Source organism: Lolium perenne, chromosome 3, assembly GCF_019359855.2.
Source record: "Lolium perenne isolate Kyuss_39 chromosome 3, Kyuss_2.0, whole genome shotgun sequence".
NCBI classification, from domain to species: Eukaryota; Viridiplantae; Streptophyta; class Magnoliopsida; order Poales; family Poaceae; genus Lolium; species Lolium perenne.
The window spans coordinates 148,932,951-148,956,652 of record NC_067246.2 but is presented as its reverse complement, the minus strand read 5'-3'; the positions used below and the strand labels follow the sequence as shown (position 1 = coordinate 148,956,652).

Below are 23,702 nucleotides of genomic sequence, written 5' to 3'. Positions count from 1 at the left end.
TTTGAAAACATGAAGAATTTATATTTGAAAACCTTTTTAAAACTTGAATAATTTTGAAATTATAACATTTTTCTTAAACATTTTCAAAATTTTAACATTTTAAAATTTGATTATTTTTGAAATTTGAACATTTTTAAATCTGAAAGTTTTTCCTGAATCTGAAAATTTTTCGAAAATTATTTTTTAAACATAAAAGTAAAACGAGAAAGAAGAAAAAAGAAACACAGAAAAGAAAAAGAAGAAAATATCGCCAAACCGGGCCGGGTCACACCGCACGCGGTACAGACAGCGACCTGATCGGCCTATAGGAACCACCCAAACCCTCGCCTCCCGCTCGTTTTCCTCTTGCCCGCTTTTCTATGGCACCAGCTTACCGCTATATATATTCCCGCCCCCCACACATACCCTCACACACCCCATCAAACAAACGCCCAGGCAAACACCATGGCCTCGCACCACCGCGGGTGCGGTCACCTCGTCCCCGCTGCGACCGTCCTCCTTGCCTTCATCCTCACGCCACTATCAGCCGGCGATCATCTCGGCCATTTCTGCGGCAACAGTGGCAACTTCACCGCGAGCAGCACTTACCAGGTCAACATCCGGCTCCTCAACGCCACTCTCCCCAAGAACGCCTCCTCCTCACGGAATCTATTCGCGACCGGCACCATCGGCACCCTTCCGGACATCGTCTACGCGCTCGCTCTCTGCCGCGGCGACACGAGCGGCGCCAACTGCAGCGAATGTGTCGCCACCGCCTTCCAGGACGCGCAGCAGCTCTGCCCGTACAACAGGGACGCCACCGTCTTCTACGACCCCTGCGCGCTCCGCTTCTCCAACCAGAACTTCCTATCCTCCACTGACGACGGCGGCAACGCCCTCATCCTCATGAGCACACGGAACGCATCCGCGCCGGCCAAGGTGTTCGACGCCGCGGTGGGCGCCCTCATAAACGCCACCGCCGACTACGCGGCCGCGAACTCATCCAGACGGTTCGGCACAGGAGAGGAGGAATTCGGGAACTTGGACAAGATAAACCCAAAGATCTACGGGCTGGCGCAGTGCACGCCGGACATGGCCCCGGCCGATTGCCGGGCCTGCCTCCAGGGTATCATCGCGATGATGCCAAACTATTTCAGCGGAGTGTCGGGTGGCCGGGTTATAAGATTGCGGTGCAATTACAGGTATGAGCAGTATCCTTTCTTCAACGGGACTTCGCTGCTGCAGCTCCCGGAGCCATCTCCAGATTTAGCGCCATCACCAGCTCCAGCGAACATGACGCCACTGCCAGCCAGAGGAGGTAAGCCCAGAGAAACAACTTCATCTTATTTGCTCGATTCGTTCTTCAGACAAAAGTAATTCCGCAATTCAGGGAGAAAGCAGTGAGGTCCGATATGTGAAAAAACGAAAACGTACAAACTCAAGGTGGACTGGATCGGAGTAGTATTATATTTTAGTTCGACTAGTACAAAACCCGTGCGTTGCTACGGGTTGATTAAAATTTTTCTTAATCTCTTTTTACTCCTCGTGGCATTACTAATCACTAAATATGGTTTTTAGTTCAAAACGTTCTGCTTCTGCTCATGGCATAATCTTTAAGTTTGATGATGGGACGGTACAACAGAACAATGAATATGCACACGGTAATAATATTTGAGCATACAGGTTAGACTTTCAGCTACAACCATTAGCTACCAAAATTCTATTTATGATGTCGCGTTTATCTTATTAGTACAATTTTTTTGCAATGTTAGATCTTTTTTGGTCGTACTAAGACTATTTTTTGTGACTTTGTCAATACTTAATTTTTGCAACCCATGATTAGTATCGATAAAAAATTCTTTTATTCAATAGGTGGTGCCTGAGGTATTGTACGCTTGTCTTGCAAAATCTCATTGCATATCTTCAATATTGCTTGCCACTATTTAAGGCCGGTAACTCCATTATTAAATACCCATAAAAAGAAACTCATGTATTCAGTAGAACATGTTTGTCCATGCTATACCCTGGTTAAAAATAGCTTACACACTTTGGTTTAAAAATTACATATAAACATATTATCAATTCACTATTTTTCTCCAACACTCATCCTCACATACATGTGCCAAATGTGTACACGCACCATCTGAAAACCATACCCGCTCACAAACTTCACTAATCAGGGAGGAACTACACGACTACCTTGACCAAACATATCAGATAAAGATCGTACTACATGTCTCATCAAACATAAGCTTCAGAAAACAACCAACCTGACATAGAGCTTAACATTACAACATCTAGATACTATCATACTAAACAACTGATTCCCATTTTACTCTGAAAGATTCAGATAAGTTTACAATACCGCACCGAGCCACTGCCTATTTCTTTCACTTCCATGTACAGATACAAAGTAATTAATTTGAGTGGAGAAGCAACAAACAAAGCAGCCGGGCAGTTCAGGAGTCGGGGCTTAAGAAGTCCGGAAGAAGAGGGCCAATTTTGTGCTGCACCAAACAAGATGGGGCGACGTCAGGTAGCCTCCTCGCCGCGCATAGTCCGGGGCGGCACCGGACGGGCTGTCCTCAACTCCCCATGGCCCTGCACGAGTGCTCCACCGAACCCACCCCATACCTACTCGTCCGAGAGTTTCAAGTGCATGAATACCCGAGGTCGGCCGGATCGAGCTAACATCTTTTAGCGCCAGGTACAACCGCTGAGTTTCGATCTCCCCATCCCGGACCTTCTCCTCAAGAATTAGTTCCAGCGCCGTGGTCGGAGCCGTCAGGCCGAGGCCGGCCGGAGCAGCGAGCGCGACGCACGTGGCGAAGAGGAAGGAGAACAACCGCTACGCTGTGACCAGCGCCGAGGAGGAGGACGCCATAGCCGGCGTCGTAGAGCCAAGCCGATCCGGGAGGGGATAAGGTGGGGTACTGGGGTTGCAGTGCGGCGGCGGCTCACGGAGGATTTATTCTGTTCGGGACCCGCTGGCTCGTGCGGGAGAAGACGGACATACGAACCGTTTTTTCTAGTGAGCGGTGGCAATCTTTGTAATTTTGGCTGAAAATCAGGGCCAATAAAAAAACGGACGAACAAGAAGCCTTATTTTCTTTATTATTAGGTATAGATTCTAACATTATAAATATAGACTGTCAACACCAAGGAGGGGCGCTTTTAGTTTTTAGTGTCTGTCTTGTTTGTGCTAAAAGTACACTCCAATCTTCGGAAGTTCTTTATTTAGTGTAAAGAATTCACAAGCAATCTGGGCGAACTAGCAAACGCCAGAAAGATCATTCTCAAGCATTAATCAACTTCAGAAATTTCCGTTGTTTGATCTTGACTTGTACGCGCTCCCGTAGCTATCGGTTGCTTGACTGACAGGGAGAATTGTACCGAGTCCTAAGTCCTGCCAGATTACTAGCCACACGAATTCTCCTGCAAAGAGTGGGCATTGGAATTACAGCACTCTTCCATCATTAAGCCTAAGTAGGACTAAATTTTGACGAACAAGATATATTCTTTGTCTTCTGGTGTGTGGGCATGAGCACATGGCTGTTTTAATCGTTAGACATAAGTGGCCCTCATCTTCTTCAGTTTTTCCAAATTATGTAAGAAATTACTTAATTTTTAATAAATATACATATTATACGGTAAGCAATAAAACAATTGTATATCAACTAAAAAGGTGATGTTAAAAAATCATATAAAATGTGATACTAAATAAGATATCATATGTGCGGGTAATATTTTTTTATTGTACAATTTATAGCTCTATTCTTATTTTATGTTCCATCATTTGTGCTTTTATTGTGAAAGTAAATATGATACCTTCAACCTTATTAGGAGACAGTGGGGATATTCACTTTGGCTCATAGGAGCATTTGCTCTCACTATGTGAATCAACATTTCGATGTGTCAAAAAATTCTAAAGTAAATTTTTTTATGTACATCTACATATTTTATGTTCGTGCACAAGTTTTCAAAAGAAACTAAAAAAAATTATGGCTCATGTAAAAAAGACAATTTTGATGCTATAACACGACTACGTACAGGACATTTTTTTGTCTTTTTTTGTACACGCCACATAAAATATTGTTTCTTCATGAAAACTTGTGCACTAACAAAGAATGTCACGATGTACACCAAAAAAATTATGTCAGAATTTTTTGACATTTTAAAATTTGTTTTTTTATTATTTTGTATAATGGGAGCATTTGCTCCTATGAGCCAAAACGCCACCTCCGAGACAGTGGGTTTTTGTTTTTCTTTGGTGTCTTGGTGTAACTCTATGTCGTCTGTCGCTCCCGGAGATAGCATGATCTTGTAAACTCGTTCTTCCTTCTATAAAAGCTAAGCGTGCTCTTGAAAAAATTATACATTCAAATTTTGCACTGGAGGTACACATACGTATTTTTGGATAGAGAACATTATGGGACTACACAACGTAATATAATATGAGACATGATTTGCTACCCACGGGGTATGTTGCCTGCCGTCTCTTGACCGTCGGATGGAAGTTGCGCGATTCGGGACCAAATGGTGGTTAGCATTGAGAGCACATAATCAAGCGGAGCAGGATGGACGGCTGACATGGTTACCTGTTCCAAGTACAGAAGCTAACAGTGATGCTAGTACAACCATATTCAATGATGTGCTATGATGGAGAGGTAGAGCCAGGCAATGTTTGTACGTCATATCACCCCCTCCACATTATTGTCAGAACATGGCAAACGCAGCAAAAATTGCAACCCGTACATGTCTCGGCCGGAGAGGCCATTTGCTCAACATTTGCCTCGTCACCATGTACGAAACTAAGCCTAAGCGCATCTCCAGCGGCGCGACGAAAGCGACCGTTTTCGTCCGCCGTGACCGGAAATGCGTCTGGCACCACCTCCAGCGGAGCGACGCATTGTGCCCGAGGCATCCGCGGAGACGCAAACGTGACGCAAATATGCGCCAGGTTTGCGTCTCCGCGGACGCTACGCGGTCACGCCGAGCGTCCGTTCGCTTCCCCACGGACCCTCATGGCAGTGACCCAGGTTCGATCGGCCTCGAATTCATAGCAAGCGCGCGAATGTCAACCGCCGGTGTGGCAACCGCGATGATCAACCCGCCAACCGCCGCAATGGAGCGCCGAACCGCCGCGAGCAACCGCCGGCCTCTTCGTTATACGCGCCGCCGTTAATCCCCGCAGATTATAACCCCTGCGTCTACGGTAATTTAAGTTGAACCGCCTCCTTCTTGTTCCTCTTCTTCTTCGTCTCCAACACTGGCATGCCATGAGCGACTACACGCTGCCGTCGGACTCGGAGAGCGAGGGCAAGTCGCCCGGATTTCCGCATTGGTGGGAATCCCCTGCGACGCCAAGCGATCCGGGCTCCACGCCCAGCGACCCTGCCTCCACGCCGAGTGAGGAGGAGGAGGACGGAGGCGGCAATGCCAGCGAAGGCCAGGAGGAGGACGGAGGCGGCGCTGGCAGCGACGCCGAGGACGAGGAGGATGGGCAGGAGGAGGAGGACTCCGACACCAAGTTCGCCCGGTTGGAGGCGCAGGAGGCGGCAGACGACAAGGCGGCGGCAAGGAAGAAGTCCAGGGCCCGGGAAAGGGCGCTGGCACGGGCGGCGCGACGACGACAACGAAGACGACATTTCTTCCAGTTTCAACTCCTCGACGGGCGCGTCGTCCGCTAGTTCCTCTTCTGACGAGGAGGTGACAAGCAAGAGGCGCATGAGTTTGGACGACGAGGCAGGGCCTTCTAACAAGAAAGCCAAAAATTAGTTTTAGTTTATATGTTTTTAAATTTGTTTTTCTTTGTATGTTAAATATGTTTGAACCTATTCGATTGAAGTATCCGGTGAATTGTTTAGGCTATAATCTATTCAATTAGAACTTGCTCATTCAACAAAAATGAAAAGCAGTAGCACAAAAAAACACTTGCATGTCCAAAATGCGTCGGACCGCTGGAGGTAACCCCCGGCGCAAACAGACATTTCGCCCCTCGCGGTTATTTTGGCGTCCGCCTGGCGACGCAAACGGACGCCCGCGGAAAATTTGGACGTCTGAAATGCGTCGCGCCGCTGGAGATTGCCCTAAGACCATCCACTATCTGGGCAAAAAGCGACTCAAAGAAGCTATTGAATCGGTTCAATATATAGTGGAGCACCGATGTTTGTTGTCTGACAAGAAAAGCGAACCATAAAATTGGTTCGGTTCAAAGGCTATCCAACCTGACATATCAAATAAGAGGACCAATCAGGAGCATCTGCTGGAGAAAACAGACAAGACAAAAGGAATAACTTGGCCCCACGTTTGCTGCCAAATACGGTTCCTCACATAGTAGAAAAAACTAGCCGATTATTAATTCTGACAGCTTTCTCTTTGAATCGAACCTACATAGTACATGGCCTAACAAACATTTTGTACACCAGTATTAGTTAATATGTAGTACTATAGTGCGGAGAATGTTGTTCAAAACGTAATGAAAATAAAAATGTTGTTCCAAATGTGATGCCAATAAATGTTGTTTCAAACATGATGGCAATAAAAATGTTGTCCAAATGTGATACCAATAAAATGTTGTTCTGTACACAATGCAAATAAAATGTTGTTCAGTACACGACACAAATAAAGGCTACGTACCCGATAATTTTTCATTTAATTTTATATGCAATGGAAATGAAATATAGTGTAAAAAATATTTTCAAAACAACATCTGCTTCCTATAGACGTGTTTGTACCGGACATTTGAAAAAACAACACTAAGTCTACTCTAGCTACTCTAGCTTGCTGCAATGATGCATGCATTGCATCTAGACCCCACTGTCCGGATGATAAATCACACATTAGCTAAGTATGTTTTAGACTCAGGCTTACATGAGCACCGTTCATACCTACTATATGGCATCCGACGGTGGCGAAGGCGATGGGTAAGTACCACCCTGTGTATTCACTTAATATTCAAGTAATATTTGTTCAGGTTCTTAACAAAATCTTAGTTTCTTAATGAATTGAGAAATATAATTTATCCTCACACCTGGGTAAGACGAATCTCACATAATGATAACTTTTGTTTCACGTTTTAAAATAATTTTCTTCTCATTATTTGTTAACGTTTTAAAATACTTGACGTAGACACATGCGCACTATCCAACATGCAAGTTTGACCACTCTTTCTATACAAATATATTTCCACAGAATATTTATAATACAATGCTCGATAATCCATTTAAAAAAACTTATTACATGAAGTGTGATTGCTGGTACCAAAGAGAAGATTTGCTAGTGAGTTATTTTACAAAGAAATATGTTCCCCATATTGATGTTTCAACAATATGTTTTTACCATATGGATCACCGTAACATGCATCGAGGTCAGATTTTATTGTAGAAATTTGTTCCGCTTTAACAAATCATACCGGTATAACAAAGTATATCATAGTTGATTGAGCTGAATCACACATCTTATTTTATTTTATGGCTCTAAATTAATAAGTATTTTTTATTATTCCATGTATTATATATGAAATCACACATGCATGTGTAAATAAATCAATTGGTATAGCTTCATGGCTTGTCCACGTGCCAGGTCCTAGTGGTTAGCTTCATATTTCTAGCTCAATCTGGATATTTGCTTCCACCATCAAAAAAGTATCTATGAGTACAAACATGACATGCAATCTTTCACAACACTAGTTTTTTATTGCACATGTAATGTTTTAACTTTAGATCTTCACATGGAGATAATTTTGATTAAATGTATCAACATGTTGATTTCGAAAAACAACTATTTTATTTTTAGTGTACCACTAAAAGTTGAATCTGAAGTAATATCATGCACATGCTAAAAGACATAGAGAGTTCTTCCTTTCAATAAATACAATTGTATAATACAACTAGTTTTAATTACTAATTTCCTAAATATTTTGACAACTTTAATGATTAAAATATATATTAATTCTAAGTAATTTACTTACCATTCTAATCATATTTAATGTTACGGATGTCGATGAACACCTTCTTAAACATGTCATTTGGAAAAAAACATTAAGTAATACCATGTACATGCCAAAATCCAAAGAGATTTCTTCTTTGGGTAATTTTAAAATTGTTACTTTTAACAATTTCTATGTTATGTATGTTATTTTTATGAATTAAAACCTATTTTTAGAAGTAATTTGGCATGTCGACTTCATCTTAATGTCATAGACTCAAGCATGTGTTGCATATGCATGTTTGGCGTTCATCCATATGAGATATTAGGAGTAATGTATGTTCTCTTGGCATCATAAAATGGTTTCAAGTATTATGTAAGATTAATTCTTAATAACTTGTTGAAGTTCACTAACCTGGATTATATGCGAAACAAATATAGAGATTGGAAACATGAATAATAGAAATAGATATATACTCACGAAAAATTTGTAATCATGTGATACTTATTTATGTAGTAAGATGTAAATACAAAGAATAATGTGAAAATTGCATCTCAAAGACTTATGTATTTAAACATAAATTTTTAAGGAAAAAATTGATTTTTGTACGACACTCCAAAGACATTCTAAAATAACTTCTTAGAGATCTCTAACCTTGGCTCTATGTAATTTTTTTTAAATTAGTTAAGTGAAAATACTCATTTCTATTTTTGTATTAACATACAAATAGACAATATTATTTTTGTTGCATCTTGAAATCCGTCTATATGAAATTCCAATGTACTTTTGGGCAAACATAATTTATAGATGACTCTCAACGGCAAAAACATATTACACGCACAATATGATGTTTGATTAATCAACAAGCAACCCGTCAAAATAGTTTAACCTTGATTGTATGAAAAAAGTACTGAAGTGACAAAATTAATCAGCGCAATGTAGGAATCTAAAATAATCATAATCATGTTTTTTTGTATAATAATATAATAACTGTACTTTGTGGACGATTGAGAGGGGTGTAACTCTTATTATGTCTTGTATTAGGGTTCCTAGGCATGTACCAATATATATACTCTGTTACATGGGCCTCATGGGCCAAGATAACACACGAATACATGCATGCACACACACACAAACACACATACACACATGAAGAAAAGCTACAGTGGCGGACTGGATTATTTGCTATGCAGATTGTTGACTTGTTATCACACCATATGTTTCCATATATGTTCAAGTGTTCTGCCTTTAGGACATTTAGTTCACTCAGAAGATTGCTTACCCATAGTATCTCACTTAAGCGAGACATGGCTATGTACACTGCCTCTCTGCAGTTGACCTTGATACCACCGGTTGTTTTTTGCTTCTACATGCTACCAAATTCCCGCCCACAAATACACAATAACCAGAAATTGACCTTCTATCACCCAAACAACTTTCCCAATCAGCATCGCTATAACCATCAACTATTAGATGTTCATTTGCTTTGAACCATAATCCTTTTTCTGGAGTTTCTTTTAAATATCTTAGGATTCGATGAACATCCTCCATATGTCTACTTTTTGGTTCATGCATGCATATATCTGCTCACTAGGCTGACTGCATATGCAATATCTTGTCTTGTGTGAAATAGGTACAATAGTGGTCCCACTAGTCTATTTCTCCTTAGCAACAGGTTCACCAGATTGAGCTGTTATTTTCTAATTTTGATCCATGGGTGTTGGAGCTGCGCGACATTCTATCATTCCCATATCACTCAGAATGTCCAAGGTATACTTGCGCTGAGATAGTACTATTCCCTTATTTGATCTTGCTACCTCTATTCCAAGAAAATATCTGAGTTGACCAAGACATTTCACTTCAAAATCTTTGCTCAAACAACTCTTTACCCTTGTTATTTCTGCTGCATCATCCCCTGTAATTATAATGTCGTCAACGTAGACACCCAGAATTGTGATCCTTCAATCTGAAAGTCTATTGAACGCAGTGTGGTCTCCATTGCATTGCACATATCCCATTCACACATAGCTCTCGTAAAACGATCAAACCAAGATCAAGGAATTGTTTTATTCCATATAGCGACTTCTTTAGTTTGCACAATTTGCATGTACTTTCATCTGAAACTATTCCCGGAGGAATCTCCATGTAAACCTCTTCTTCAGTATCTCCATGTAAGAATGCATTTTTAACATCCAGTTGGTGTAAGTGCCATCCGAAGTTTTTTGCACATGAGATTATGAGCCTTACTGTGTTCATCTTTGCTACATGTGCAAATGTTTCATCATAATCAATTCCATATGATGGACTATATCCACTAGTTACCAATCTCCCTTTGTACCTCTCTATCTTCCCTTCAGGACTTTGTTTTACGGTATAGACTCCATTTACAACTGACTGCCTTCTTTGCTCCAGGAAGTGTAGTCAACTCCCATGTTGTATTCTTCCTTAGAGCTTCTAGTTCTTCTTTCATAGATTCAAACCAATTTGTATCTTGTTTTGTTGTCCTCCAGTCTGCTGGAATTGCAATAGATTGAAGGGATGAAACGAATGCCTTTTATGAAGGAGATAATGCTTCATATGATACATGGTTACTGAGGTTGTGAAGTGAGCCATCTCTATCGTTCTCTTTCAATCTAGCTACTCTTTTCCCCTTTCTTGGAGAAATTAGCATGTCCAGCAACTTCTTTATACCTCTTGATATGTCACCCACTAAACTTTAGTTAGACAAATCACATCCATCAACCTGCAACTCCTCTTGTTGTTGTTGCTCCCCCTGTTTTTCTGCTTGTTGCTCCCCTGTTCTTCTTCTTGCTGCTCCTCAAGCCTTTGTCTTTGTGAGTATACCCGAGGGGTTTGCTCTTCATTTGACTTTGGCCACCTCCTATTACAGGAAAAATTCTAGTACAACCATTGGAATAGACGCAATGATTAGTTGTTGTTGTTGCCCAACTGTAGAGTTGCTTTGCTGCCTAGCTGTTGAGTTGCTTCTACTCCCAGTAACATCATTTTTCATGTGCATTCTCCCCCTCTTGACCAACAAGACAAAGTGGTTGGTCAAGCCCTTCAAATACAACACTCAAATCTATTTTTTCACCACAAAAAGCGAGTAGATTCCCAGAAAGTAACATCCATACTTACAAATGTGCGACGGAGGGACTTCAACATTTTTATCCTCGCTGGCAGTAGGACACACAATGAAAATGCATTTAACAACTGTCAGATACAGTTTTGTCACTGAGGGTCTTTGGTCTGGAACAAAGCAAGTACATCCAAACACCTTGAACCACAAACTTGTTCTCACCTAGCATTAGTTCACAAGAAGATTTCATAGCTAGTATTCTTGAAGGCATGCGATTTATAAGGAAGGTTAAGTAGTACTGCCCCACTCCAGAAACATTTGGGCATATTCATGGTATACATTAATGAACGAGCCACTAAAATATGGTGATTCTTCATCTGTGCCACTCAATTTTGGGGTGGATTGTCTAGGCAGGATGTCTGATCTAGAACCCCATGATACGATAGAAATTGTCTAAACTTCTTGTTAATGTATTATGTATTTTTGTCAGATCGGAGCATCTGGACTTGAACCTTGAACTGAGTTTTAACATATGCATAGAAATTGTGAAAACAAGACATCACTTCATCCTTATGTTGGATTGCATCTGAACCCTAACCCGCTGCCTCCCTCTCTCGCCCCCTCCCGGGCGGCAGCGGAGGATCCTCCTCCCCACGCGCCCCACAGCCACCTGCCGCCCATCGCCCTCAGCCGCTGCCGCAGCCCCGACCCCGGCGCTGGCCTCGGCCCTGGCCCCCGTGCCTCGGCCCCGGCCATGGCCCCGGTCCCGGCCTGGCTATGGCGGTGGTGGCGGCACCCCCTCCGTAAAATCGACGAGGGGGAGAAGAGGGTTTCCGTGGCGGCGTTCCATGGGAGGTGATGTAGCACTGGTGGAGGAAGCCGGGCGGCACGGCTACTTGGCTGGGGCCTGAGGCTCTCCATCGGTAACCATGGAGGATTTGGTGGAGCGGTGGCGGCCTCCGCCCCCGGTAACGGTTCGGCAGCGGTACGCATGATCAGCGTCGCTGTCCTCTCCTTGGTGATCCGGTAGGACGGATTGGCGGCATGGGGGCTGCTGATCTTGCTTTGTTTTTGGTGGAGGTCCTCGGGTTTCTTGCATGCGAGGATGAAGATCTTATGGAGGTCAGTTTGCTTTGATCTGGCTGGAGAGATGAGTTCCGGAAAGCTCCGCTGGCGAATGGAACAGTGCATCTTTTGCCTGCAGATTGCTGGATCGGGTGGTATTCGGTCGCGCGCACCCATGTTTTTATGCCGACCGTTTGGTTCTGGAGGGAGCGATGCGAAGCTCTATTCTGTGTTGACATCAGGTGACTTTTTGGTCCATGGTGAAGTCAGAAGAAGTAATATCATGAAGGTCGGATTGGTGGACTGGCTAAACGAGGTTTGAGTCTCCGTGATGCTGAGGGATCTGCTTGGCGTTCCGGGCTCTGCAGCAGTGATATGCATGTGGGGGCGGCAGCACAAGAGAAGTTCATAGTCTTACCTCTCTGGGTGAAAACCCAAGGTCTGGCCTTAACTGGTTGTGCCTGGCAATGTTCTTGTTGGAGGTATTGTTTTGAGAGTGGGGACTATCTTTAGGGTGAAAACCTAAGACCTTTGGCCAGGCGACGATGGCGCTGGTGCACTGTTCCCTTCTTGGAGGCGTCGCTTTTGGAGAGTTTGTACTTCAGGTGTTGTCACGGTGGTGGTTGTATTGCTGTTGCTAGGTCTAGAATGCTGTAGCGGGACTTTTATTTCTTAGTTTTCTTTACTCTTTTGGCTGTGTGCATCCGTACTGCCATTAGGGTGGGGCATTGTTGCAGAGACTGGGTGTAATTGGTATCTTTTGATATTAATATATTCCCTTTATCTAAAAAAAGGCATCCACAAATAGAGGTAATAGGACATGTCCACACATTGGAATGCACAAGCATAAATAGGGGATATACTTCTCAGCCCCTTACTCACATACATGTTTCCAGTGTGTAGCATACTCACATGCTACACACTTAAGATTGTTTTTATCAATCACACTTATTGCTGCTGGGAAAGCTTTACTCATTTTATCAAAAGCTACATGTCCCATTCTACAGTGAATCATCATGACAATTTTCTCCTTCTCCACTAGTGTTGCAGCTAGTACTGGCCCTCCTTGCTTGCAGAATTCATCAAAATCCATGTACCCTAGGTCTCTACATCTGGTTCTGTTCCCAATATTCCTTCCACTCAGTTTCTCCTGAATGAGGAACACATATTTGTCAACTATTACCCGACAATCTATCTCATCGACCAAAGAACTTAGAGAGAGTAGATTCACAGGAAATGCAGGTACATGTAGGATTGATGATAGCTTAATATTTTAACCTCTAATTTAGCATGGCCCTCCTAGACCAACTTCGGTAATTTCCAACTCATCTAGGTTGATCTTATTTGGCGTGAGCTCAAGCTTATACTGTTCCTCCCCATGTGGCCTACCTCCCCCGAAGTAGCAGAGGATGTCACATCTGATGCCTTTGCAGCCAGCAAGTTGGCAAGCTTGCCAAGCACCTTGGCCAGATCCTTAGACATCTCCTTCAACCTCCCCTGAATCTTGTGCATCCTTCAAAAGATCACCCACCACCCCACGCTTGCACTTAAGATCTACTCCAGGGGCAGCATCACCGTTGCCCTGGTTGTTGTCGGCACCGCCGGTGGCTCTAATACCATGTAGTTTGTGGATGATGGTTGGGAGGGGTGGAACTCTCTATTCGGTCTTGTTTTAGGGTTCCGAGGCACAGACCAATATATATACCATTTTTTACGGGTAATGGACCAATATATATACTGTGTTACATACATAGGCCAGGATAACACGCACACACACCAGGCTACAACCCAATAGGAAGATAAGCTGCAGTGTTGGCTACAGCACATATACAACACATATACAGCTCAGCAATAATATTAAAGTCCTTATGTATTTTTGGCAGAAAGAGTAGCGCTGTTTTATTGTTGATCCAAATGTTCCAATTCTATCCGTTTGGGTCGCGTCGCAGATAAAATTTGGGTTGCGGTCCGGCCGGCCAGGCCGGTGAGTCCAGCGACTGACCATTCAGTCCGGTGTTGGGGCAATTGCATAAAAAGTCTTAAATTGCATACATATTTGGAGACAAATTTTCTTGAAACAAATTGTACAATAAACCAGAAATTAATGAAAACATAGTAGAATACTTCATCTTCTTCATGTTGCCCTCTCTTAGTCATTCTCGTCTGACGGCGTCACATGGACTCGTTGAAGGCCTCGACGGCGAGAATGCAGTGGTTGTCGTACTTGAAGACAATGTAGTGCCCAAGTTCAATGGCGTGCGCAAGGGCGAACCGCCTCCAGTCGTTGTGGAGGTACATCTAACCTTGGCCATTGCACCTCCACGGACCGACAGGCCGGTCGCGCCGCCGGCCACATGCAGTACTTTCGTTGGGCTCTTGCCCATCGACGATCGATGCAAACTTTTGGGGCAGGCGCAACCTATCCCATTCCATCCCCACGTGGATGGTGTGCCGAATTCAAAACCAGAGAGGTTAAATGGCGATGGGCTTGGGCAGTGGTATGCATGTGGGGGCGGTAGCACAGGTGAAGTTCAGAATCTTACATCTCAGGGTGAAAACCTAAGGTCTGGTCTTAACTGGTTGGGCCTGGCAATGACCTTGTTGGAGGCATTGTTTTAAGAGTGGGGACTATCTTCAGGGGTGAAAACCTAAGACCTTTGGTCGGGCGATGATGGCGCTGGTGCACGGTTCCCTTCTTGGAGGCGGCGCTTTTGGAGAGTCTGTATTTCAGGTGTTGTCACGGTGGTGGTTGTATTGTTGTTGCTAGGTCTGGAATGCTGTAGCGGGACTTTTATTTCTTAGTTTTCTTTACTTTTTTGGCTCTGTGCATCCGTACTGCCATTAGGTGGGACATTGTTGCAGAGATTGGGTGTAATTAGTATCTTTTGATATTAATATATTTCCTTTATCTAAAAAAATATTTCCTATTTAAATAACTTCCATATATCTTATTATAGCATAATCCTATATTCCTACACATAACATGAATCATATGAATGATAAAAAAAGTTAGGAGGGGAAAACATCACGTCTTCCATAAATTTTGCGCTACCTGGTCATAGCCCATTATTTTCTAGATGCCTAGTTTTTTTTGGAACGAAAATCTATTAATAAACGAAGTTTCCTTCACTGTTGGGCGCCGACACATTCTACACTATGAAACGTGTCAAACCGGATTAAAATGTTACATGACTATATATTATCTCTAGATAAATCGTAGCCGTAAGTTCTAGAATTAACTATCAAAGTAATTTAGATGATATGGTTTAGCATGGTGGCTCTATTAAACAACCTTATATTTCTTTTAGTATATAATAATAGTTTTGAACCCTCGCATAATAACATATTCAGACTAGCATCACATCTGTATTTCTTATTTCACGGAGGCAAGACGTAAAGCTTTCAGCACTATGAAGTATGAACACCATAGATAGTAATAGTCTTTCTCCTGCTGATCTCTTTGAAATTATCAACATATGACCTTCATGATGTAAAACTGTTCTACAAAAGGCAGATTCACCTTCTTCAGAATATTGTAGAATTCTCCTGGGTGTGCCTTCTAATGAATCATGCCTTTTGTTTACAGGAAGCAAAAGCAATGCAGCTGCTAGAATTTTAGCCATTACACTGCCGATAGTCGGTGCAATACTCGCTTCTGTTGTCATTTTCCTTTGTCTGTGGACGAAAAAGAGCAAACCGGTACGAAAGGCATCAGTATCATGTAAGTCTTATTAGTTAGTTCCAAATCCATTCCTTTAGACAAATAGAGTCAATCTTCAAGTTTCCTTTCCATATGACAGTGACATCACTTCCATGTGAAAATTTACATTCATGCATAACACCATTATTAAAGTGTCTTTTCTCTTATGATAGATCCAACCAATCCCGAGGACATAGAGAGTATTGAATCACTCTTTCTAGATCTATCAACTCTGAGAGCCGCGACAGATAACTTTGATGAACGCAATAAACTTGGTGAAGGAGGGTTTGGTATTGTTTATAAGGTGCTAATTATATTTTTTACATAGATTTTTTATCCTGGATTTTAATATTCTAGTAAATAAGTATACCCATTTGTACAGGGAATACTTCCTGGCGATGAAGAAGTAGCAGTTAAAAGGCTATCACAAAGTTCTCGGCAAGGGATAGAGGAGCTGAAAAATGAGCTTGTTTTGGTTGCTAAGCTTCAACACAAGAATTTAGTGAGACTTGTAGGTGTTTGCTTGGAAGAACATGAAAAATTACTTGTGTATGAGTACATGGCCAACAAAAGCCTTGACACCATTCTTTTTGGTAAAGTACCTCATCACCACTTTGCAACACTGAAAGAACAACTAAAATATGTGGTGTGCAGTTCTAAGGTTTGTTTTTCTGTGTGGCAGATCCTGATAGGAGCTGTCAGCTGGACTGGGGAACGAGATTTAGGATAGTTAACGGGATTGCTCGAGGATTACAATATCTCCATGAAGATTCTCTGCTGAAGATAATTCACCGGGACCTCAAAGCGAGCAATGTTCTGTTAGATTCAGAATTTATTCCTAAGATTTCAGATTTTGGCTTAGCAAGGCTCTTTGCAAGTGATCAATCACAAGATGTCACCAACCGTGTGGTCGGAACCTAGTAAGTCCTGGTGACACTTTCCTTATAAAATATTTAAAAGTGCATGAGTCCATAACATAATGTTGTTGTTGCAGCGGATACATCTCCCCTGAGTACGCTATGCGTGGGGCTTATTCTATCAAATCCGATGTGTTCAGCTTCGGCGTTTTGATTTTAGAAATCGTTACAGGAAGAAGAAACAATGTCTCATATGACTCCGAGCAGTCTATAGATCTCTTAAGTTTGGTGAGTATTTTGACTATTACAACTTCAGCTGTTACAGAAAGCTACAATCATCATCATCATATATAATGCAGGTATGGGAGCACTGGACAATGGGAACAATTTTAGAGATCATGGATTTATCCATGATCTGCCATTCTCCTGGAGACCAGATGCTGAAGTGCATGCACATTGGACTTCTATGTGTTCAAGAAAACCCCGCAGATAGACCGTTGATGTCGCTTGTGACTGTCATGCTTTGCAGCAGCACTGTGTCTCTCCAAGCTCCATCCAGGCCAGCTTTCTGCACCGTAAAAAGTGGCGCTAATGACTCAGACACTCACACGGAGCAATACCGAGGAAATTCACAGTCTACAAGCCGGTCACCTATGTCACCGAACGAAGTTTCGATCACTGAACTTGAGCCGAGATAAATCCGAGTTCATTCTCCATCCCTGCCAAAAAATATATAGCGATTTTTGATGTAGGGATAGGCCTTACTTCATAATTCATATGTATTATTTGCTCACCACCGTGGTGGAAGATAATTTTACTCGGCAATGAAAGAATACACCAGTGTAACTATATATTGGGGTTGTGTACTATTCGGGTGACTTAACATTATTCATGCATAAGCCACATTCTTTATCCACGCATTTATCTTATGATCAATGTCATATATTGTAAGATAAAGTACAGCAAATTACATCTTTCAGCGTGCTGAAGAACATATCAGACAACCAAGAGGGGGAAAAAGACGGATTCATTTTGTAGCATTTCTATCTGGACTTCGCGCTAAGGTAACTGGTCACTAACAGAGGTAGAACATGAAGCACTCATCATGCAAGATTTAAGGGTGTCATGTTGAGGAATAAATTGATATACTTGAAGTATTTTCAAGTAGATTCTATCAAAATATCACAAGATCCTACCATTATATGTGCAGGTATGTGCAACTCGTAGTTAGCTATAAGCATTAGTACTTAAACTATTTACAGTACATTACATCTCGATTACACTTTGAGTGCTCCAGAAACTCACTCTGCCAGAATTGAAAAATGCGGGGGAACATTCATGTCCTCATAGTGCCAAGAACAAAGTGGAAATAAAAAGAACAAGACAATAAGGTAAAAAACATCTTACACAATTGCCTCAAAAAATTATCTTACACTGACATAAATGAACCTGAACTCATAACTTAATGCTAGCTACTCTGCTATCTTTGTTGAACATTGCAGTCTTACTGATTATCGGCGTGGTCGGCGGCGCTGCTGTCTTTCTGCTGTTCGTTGCGTTTCTGCGTAGTAGTTTGTACGCTCTTGTCTTTGTGCTCTGTACGGTGTACTCTGTATTCCGTATTATCTGAATGGAAACGCAGCTTTTCAAAAAAAAAAAAAAAAAACTCCCTTTGGTAAGGCCTTCTATAATCCTCTCAAAATGATCAGCCTTCAATAGTTTCTACCTCTCTTCCAAGACCGTGAGGGATTTGCAGGCTTTCTCTTTTCGTGGCGTGACTTCGCAAGTTCGCATACATACCGCCATATTGGCAAGGTAAACATGGATCTCCATGGGCTCTTCCCCCGACTTCTTTATCTCCTATACAAGCTGTTTAGCATTTTTGCACCAGCTCCAACATGCAAACTGCAAAGCCAATCCAGCAAGACGAGATTAGTCTTGATACAAGGTTTAACGCTCTCCTTCGCTAAACTCAGCAGAAACTGCAAAGCCTGGCCCAGTTTTTTTTTTTTTGAAATGGGGATATGCCCCGGTTTCTGCATCATAAACGGAAATTCAATTTGGTATTCTGTATTGTTTACAACTCACGCATCGCCGAGGATTGATACAAAAATCAACCAACGGAAAAAATAACACATACTATGACTACACATCAACATAGCCTTCTAGTATGTCGCCAACCAGTCTGGCACAAGATATTCTGAGCGACCATCAGGAGCCGTATGCATCCAGAAGCCATGGCATCCCGCTGTCCCTCCGGCGAGAGGAGGACCCAAAGCTGAACCCAATGTGAGACCATATGGATAACTTGCAAAAAATAAAAAATAATTTTTTTTATTAAAGATAATATCATTTCTGACCATCCAAATAGATCAACATAAAGCAGAAACCCCACTCCAGATAAAAGCCTTAGATTGTCTATCTACATTAAACCAACTGCCAAACATATTAGTAATATTGGTTGGAGGCGGAAGATCATAAGTGAAATTAACCGTACGGCAAAAAAGTTTAGCTAAAGGACACTCAATAAAAATGTGTTGAATAGTCTCCTGTTCCCCATAGAAAACACCCATTTCAATAACGTTTAGCTAACTTATATTTAGCTAACAAAACCTTATTACTCAAAAACCACATGAAAATCTTTATCTTAAGGGGAACTTTAACCTTTCAGAGATACTTTCTCAGAAAAGGGGTATGATCACTCATAAGATCATCATACATAGACTTTGTGGGGACCCCGGAATAGCTGTCCGAAATTCCCTATTATGTATACAGTTCACGATCCCATGATCAGTGCGCCGTGAACACATAACCGAACTGATATCAAATTACATCATCCATTACAAAGCGGAATAAGAAAATTACAATGAGGTCACATGACCAATACTTACATAATAGCCGCGAAGGGCTTAACTAAACATCAGAGTAGCATCATCACTTCAGCAGCGCAGTACCCAAGTCATCTGCCATAACCCTACAGGCAACTGACTGGGAAGACGTTCCTAGCTCGCATAGACGTCGCCAACTCCTTCTTCATTCATCGTGTTCCTCCAAGTCTGGCCAAGTAAATAGCCAGGGACAAAGTCGTGAGTACATTTGGAATTGTACTCGCAAACCATCAAGATAGGTACTTTGCAAGAGTGCAAGATAACAAGTGCTAATCTACGATGACAAGAGGGAGGAGCTAATTTCACTAGTGGAAATAGCAGGAGGAAGAGAATCAATTTCTCTTGTGGATAAAGCAGGTGGAAGAGACATAGTTTCTCTCGTGGATATAGCATGCGGAAGAGACATAGTTTCTCTTGTGAATATAGCATTCCGCCATCTCAATTGATGGGGACGCTTAGGAAGTTCTATGACATATCTATATCTTTATTGGAGATGAGGTAGCATAAGTCCATCTCAGTTGATGGAAATGCTAGAGGATGCCTATGACATACCTATATCTTTATTGAAGAAGATACTTCAAAAGATACTTATGACATCTCTATATCTTTGTTAAAGGAGAGTTCCTCTTCAAGAAACGTTTAGGAAAGAGTTCCCCACTTAGCCTTTATTTTTCCACGACCATCTCCATATGGTCTACACACGCCCTTTTTCCGTACCCTTCCGGTACACATAAACACAACACTTCCTTTGCAAATCATTTGTTCAAAAACAAAACGCAAGCCCCGGTTAAGTATGGCTATCTCAACTTGTCCATGACCGCGGACGCGGCTATTCGAATAGATTTGACTCTGCAGAGTGTGCGCACTTTCCCCACAAGAACTGATAAATCCGCCGGGATCATCCCCGGATCGTCATACAAAAGTATGCGAGACTCGGATAACCAGTCATAGTCTTTCGCCCGTCTCCTTTGGCACAAGTCCTTCCCTGCGGGCTTACCCCTTCCCGGCACCCCGGCAGCATACCTCCTTTTGAGCGTATCTCCGGCGCCACGTCGGAAGACCCTCAGTAATCGTCCGGCTATCGGTTTAGACAGTGTATTGCCTCCTCCAGAGCGCAACCTGGCGTCGGAGGTCATCTTGACCCTCCCTAGAGAGTTGTGAAGGGTGCTTATGCCAATCTCAACGAACTACGGACTAAGCCCATGCCCACTTTGGATAATGTGGTTGCGCGATTAAAAGTTGGGACGGCGAACACTTATACGCAGTGCTCCTTTTTAGAAACCATTTCCTTTTCCCCACAACACCACGGTTGCTCAACCAACCCACATACACATCTTTCCCAAACATCTTTATCAAGATCCTTTGCTTTTATAAACCATACACTTGGGTTAATTCACCCAAGGTTTTCATAAACATTTACAACAAGGTAAACCTTGAGGGGTTCCCATCCTACAGTTTCATGAGAAGGACTAAAACAACACCATGGCCGAGATGGAGGTCATCCCGCCGTGAGGGGTAGGTGTGAGTGGCACAAACAGGATCATACTTGCTTTAGGGTAAGCATGTATTATGACAACACAAGGAGGATTATACTTTCAGATTTGTGGTGCTAAATATACAACTTAGATAGTGGAGTATCACTATCCAACATACTCTCCAATATGGTACACGGCATACTCCTCTCAAGTTGAGAATACACCAAGATCATGACATTGATACCTCTATACTACAAAGGGGGTGGGTGTGATGTAAGTTATTTTCTTGAGATGATGCATGCTCAAGTTGGGCATACATGATAGCCAAGGGGAATAGCACGGCCATGATGCCATTGATCCCATAATCACATGACAAAGGTGGAGTATCACCACTAGGGAGTACCCCACTTGGAAACACACATAGATGACATAAATAGAGAGAATAACACACATAGAATTCAAGGTGCTTTGGACATCAACAAATGACATCCAACTAGACACCAAATCAGAGATCAAAAGATGGCTTGCCTTAGCTTAAATGTCCCTGGACTTCTTCAACTCCATCAATATAAGAATCCCAACAACATAAATAAATTCCTTGTTCGATCCACTTCTTCACCTTCTCCGGAATCGTTCGCATCTATCGCCGGAAAATATAAAGGAACACAATCAATCATATTGCACCAACAAAACAAACATACAACAACCATAATTTAACCATTCCATAAAGAGCTACCATACAAAGGACTTATAAATACCACAAACAACTTAAAGAGAACCCATTTTATTTACCTAGTAAAGGTATGAGAGTGTCACAACTTAGCAATTGCCTCTCTCGGTATCACCATGGCACAAGCTAAGTACCCCTGGTAGATAACATCATAAAGAGGACAAGAGCATTAGTTTGACATCAAATACTTTCACAAAACATTTTCAAACACTTTTGGAAAAGTAGAAAACAGTTTTCCTAATTTAATTTGCTCACTTAATCACTATACAAAAATAGGAAGCAAACCATATACCACATCATTTGAAAACTTAAACAAAACAAAAGAGATAATGTTAGGTTGCAGAGGTTTAGTTTTGCAAGCATAAAACAAAGGTTGCCCATCTCTACTAAAAAGAGTTGGTCAAGGGTTTTAAATAAACCGAAAAGTTTTGCTTCAACAATGCATGTCACACATAAACATTACTAACAGCAACAAATATGTATGAACAGAGACTAATAATATTTTTCCTAGATAGCTAGTACTAATACAAGACTAACCCAATTGGAATCACCCAAAAATATTGAACCTACAATTTTAGGAATTTCTTTGAATCTGACTGTACAGAAAACAAGATCTATAAGCCATAAATCGTAGAAAAATCCTAAAAATATGTGGCCACTGGCATATGAAAGGTAATTAAACAGAGAAGTTTACACAATTGGATTTGGGTTCAAATTGTTTCTGAAACTCTCACAAATGGATTGGCAAGTTTACTGCATGTTTTCACCATTTGCTTTAACTTTGGAGTTGCAAAACAGATAAAGGTTTGGAACTTGTTTGAGATGATTAAGAAAACATTAAGCAATCCTACAGAAGTGGAATCACTCAATTAGGTTCAAAAATGGATTTTTGATGAATTAAAAGCTAACAGCCATGTCTGCAGAACACACAGAACAAGTTTAATTCACCAAAAATCATACACAAATCACAAAAATATGAGGTCTGCTGCATCTGAAAGGTATTGAATAGGTGGTTCTTACCCAGTTGGTTTCATTCAAAAATTCGTTTCCTAGCTCCTGGTTTAATTCGACAAAGTCAGATCTGACCAGATCTTGATCTGTGAACCATTTCAATTTCAGGAGGTCATTTGAAGTGAAACCAACGCCAAAATGAAGGTACTGGATAGGGCTTTCACCCACAGTTGAGTTTTCTCAAAAAGGTTTGGTAAAACGGGAGAAATCTAACAAACAGTGATCCTGCATGTTTGTAGAACTTTATTTACCATGCAAAATCCGCAACGAATTTGAGGATGAGACCAACGTCAAGTTGTAGATCTTTTCAATACCTATCTGCAGAACTTTGAACCACTCGATTTGGATCTGCACACGAGATTTGGCGGATTTTACAAGATCGTACCAGAATCTGAAACGGCAAGAAACAGAAATTACTGCAAGATTTTGGACGAACTTTGGTCAAAACCTTCAGATCTGAGGATTGCTCATCCTTCTCCATGCTTGGACCAACATGCACCTGCATCAAGATCCAATCTTGAGAGAGGAGAAAGGAGAAATAGAGCTGGATTCATCAAGAGTTAGGGGAGAAGAGAGTGAGAGGGAAGCTCTCATGGTGAGGGGAAGCTTGAGAAAGGAGGGGAGCTGCATCTTGGCTGGTTTTCATGGCCATGGCCGGCCATGGGAGCAAGGGGCAGCAGCATTTCGTGGTGAAGAGGTAGGAGAAGGGTAGGAGAGAGTGGAGGAAGGAGTGGAGTGTCAAAAAAAATGAGAAGCCAAAGATGAGGCCAAGCTCTATTTATAGAGGGAGAGGGTTGGCTGCCTCCTCTTTGATTGGTGGAGGTGGGTGGCTGGCTTGGGGAAGGGAAATTTGACACAAGCTGAAATTATTAGTGGCATTGGGAAGGGACAAAGGAGGAGATGCTTCTCAAGGTGGAATAACTATGTGAGGGAGAGAGAGATGGAGAAGCATGATGCTTGTGTGCCATGCATGGCATGGCCGGCCAAG

The 23,702-nt window shown here is 42.1% G+C and overlaps 1 protein-coding gene and 1 long non-coding RNA gene across 3 annotated transcripts; one reads left to right on the top strand and one right to left on the bottom strand.

Annotated features, from left to right (window-relative positions):
• The first annotated feature begins 400 nt into the window (after positions 1-400).
• Positions 401-17,510, top strand: LOC127326990 (cysteine-rich receptor-like protein kinase 6). Its single transcript, XM_051353771.2, has 7 exons — positions 401-1,297; positions 15,640-15,774; positions 15,927-16,057; positions 16,136-16,346; positions 16,436-16,673; positions 16,748-16,898; positions 16,970-17,510. The coding sequence occupies exons 1-7, from the start codon at positions 445-447 to the stop codon at positions 17,306-17,308; spliced, it is 2,058 nt and encodes a 685-aa protein (XP_051209731.1). The 5' UTR covers positions 401-444; the 3' UTR covers positions 17,309-17,510.
• A 1,144-nt stretch (positions 17,511-18,654) lies between these two features.
• Positions 18,655-23,453, bottom strand: LOC127327016 (uncharacterized). 2 transcript variants are annotated; one of them, XR_011755491.1, is made up of 7 exons: positions 23,151-23,453; positions 22,966-23,062; positions 22,724-22,800; positions 21,766-21,839; positions 21,502-21,613; positions 19,502-19,666; positions 18,655-18,917 (listed from the first exon to the last, which is right to left on the bottom strand). It is a non-coding gene; the product is annotated as an uncharacterized lncRNA (long non-coding RNA). The 2 variants fall into 2 exon arrangements; XR_007868326.2 differs by lacking the exon at positions 18,655-18,917 and having other exon boundaries at positions 19,225-19,666.
• Positions 23,454-23,702: the final 249 nt, after the last annotated feature.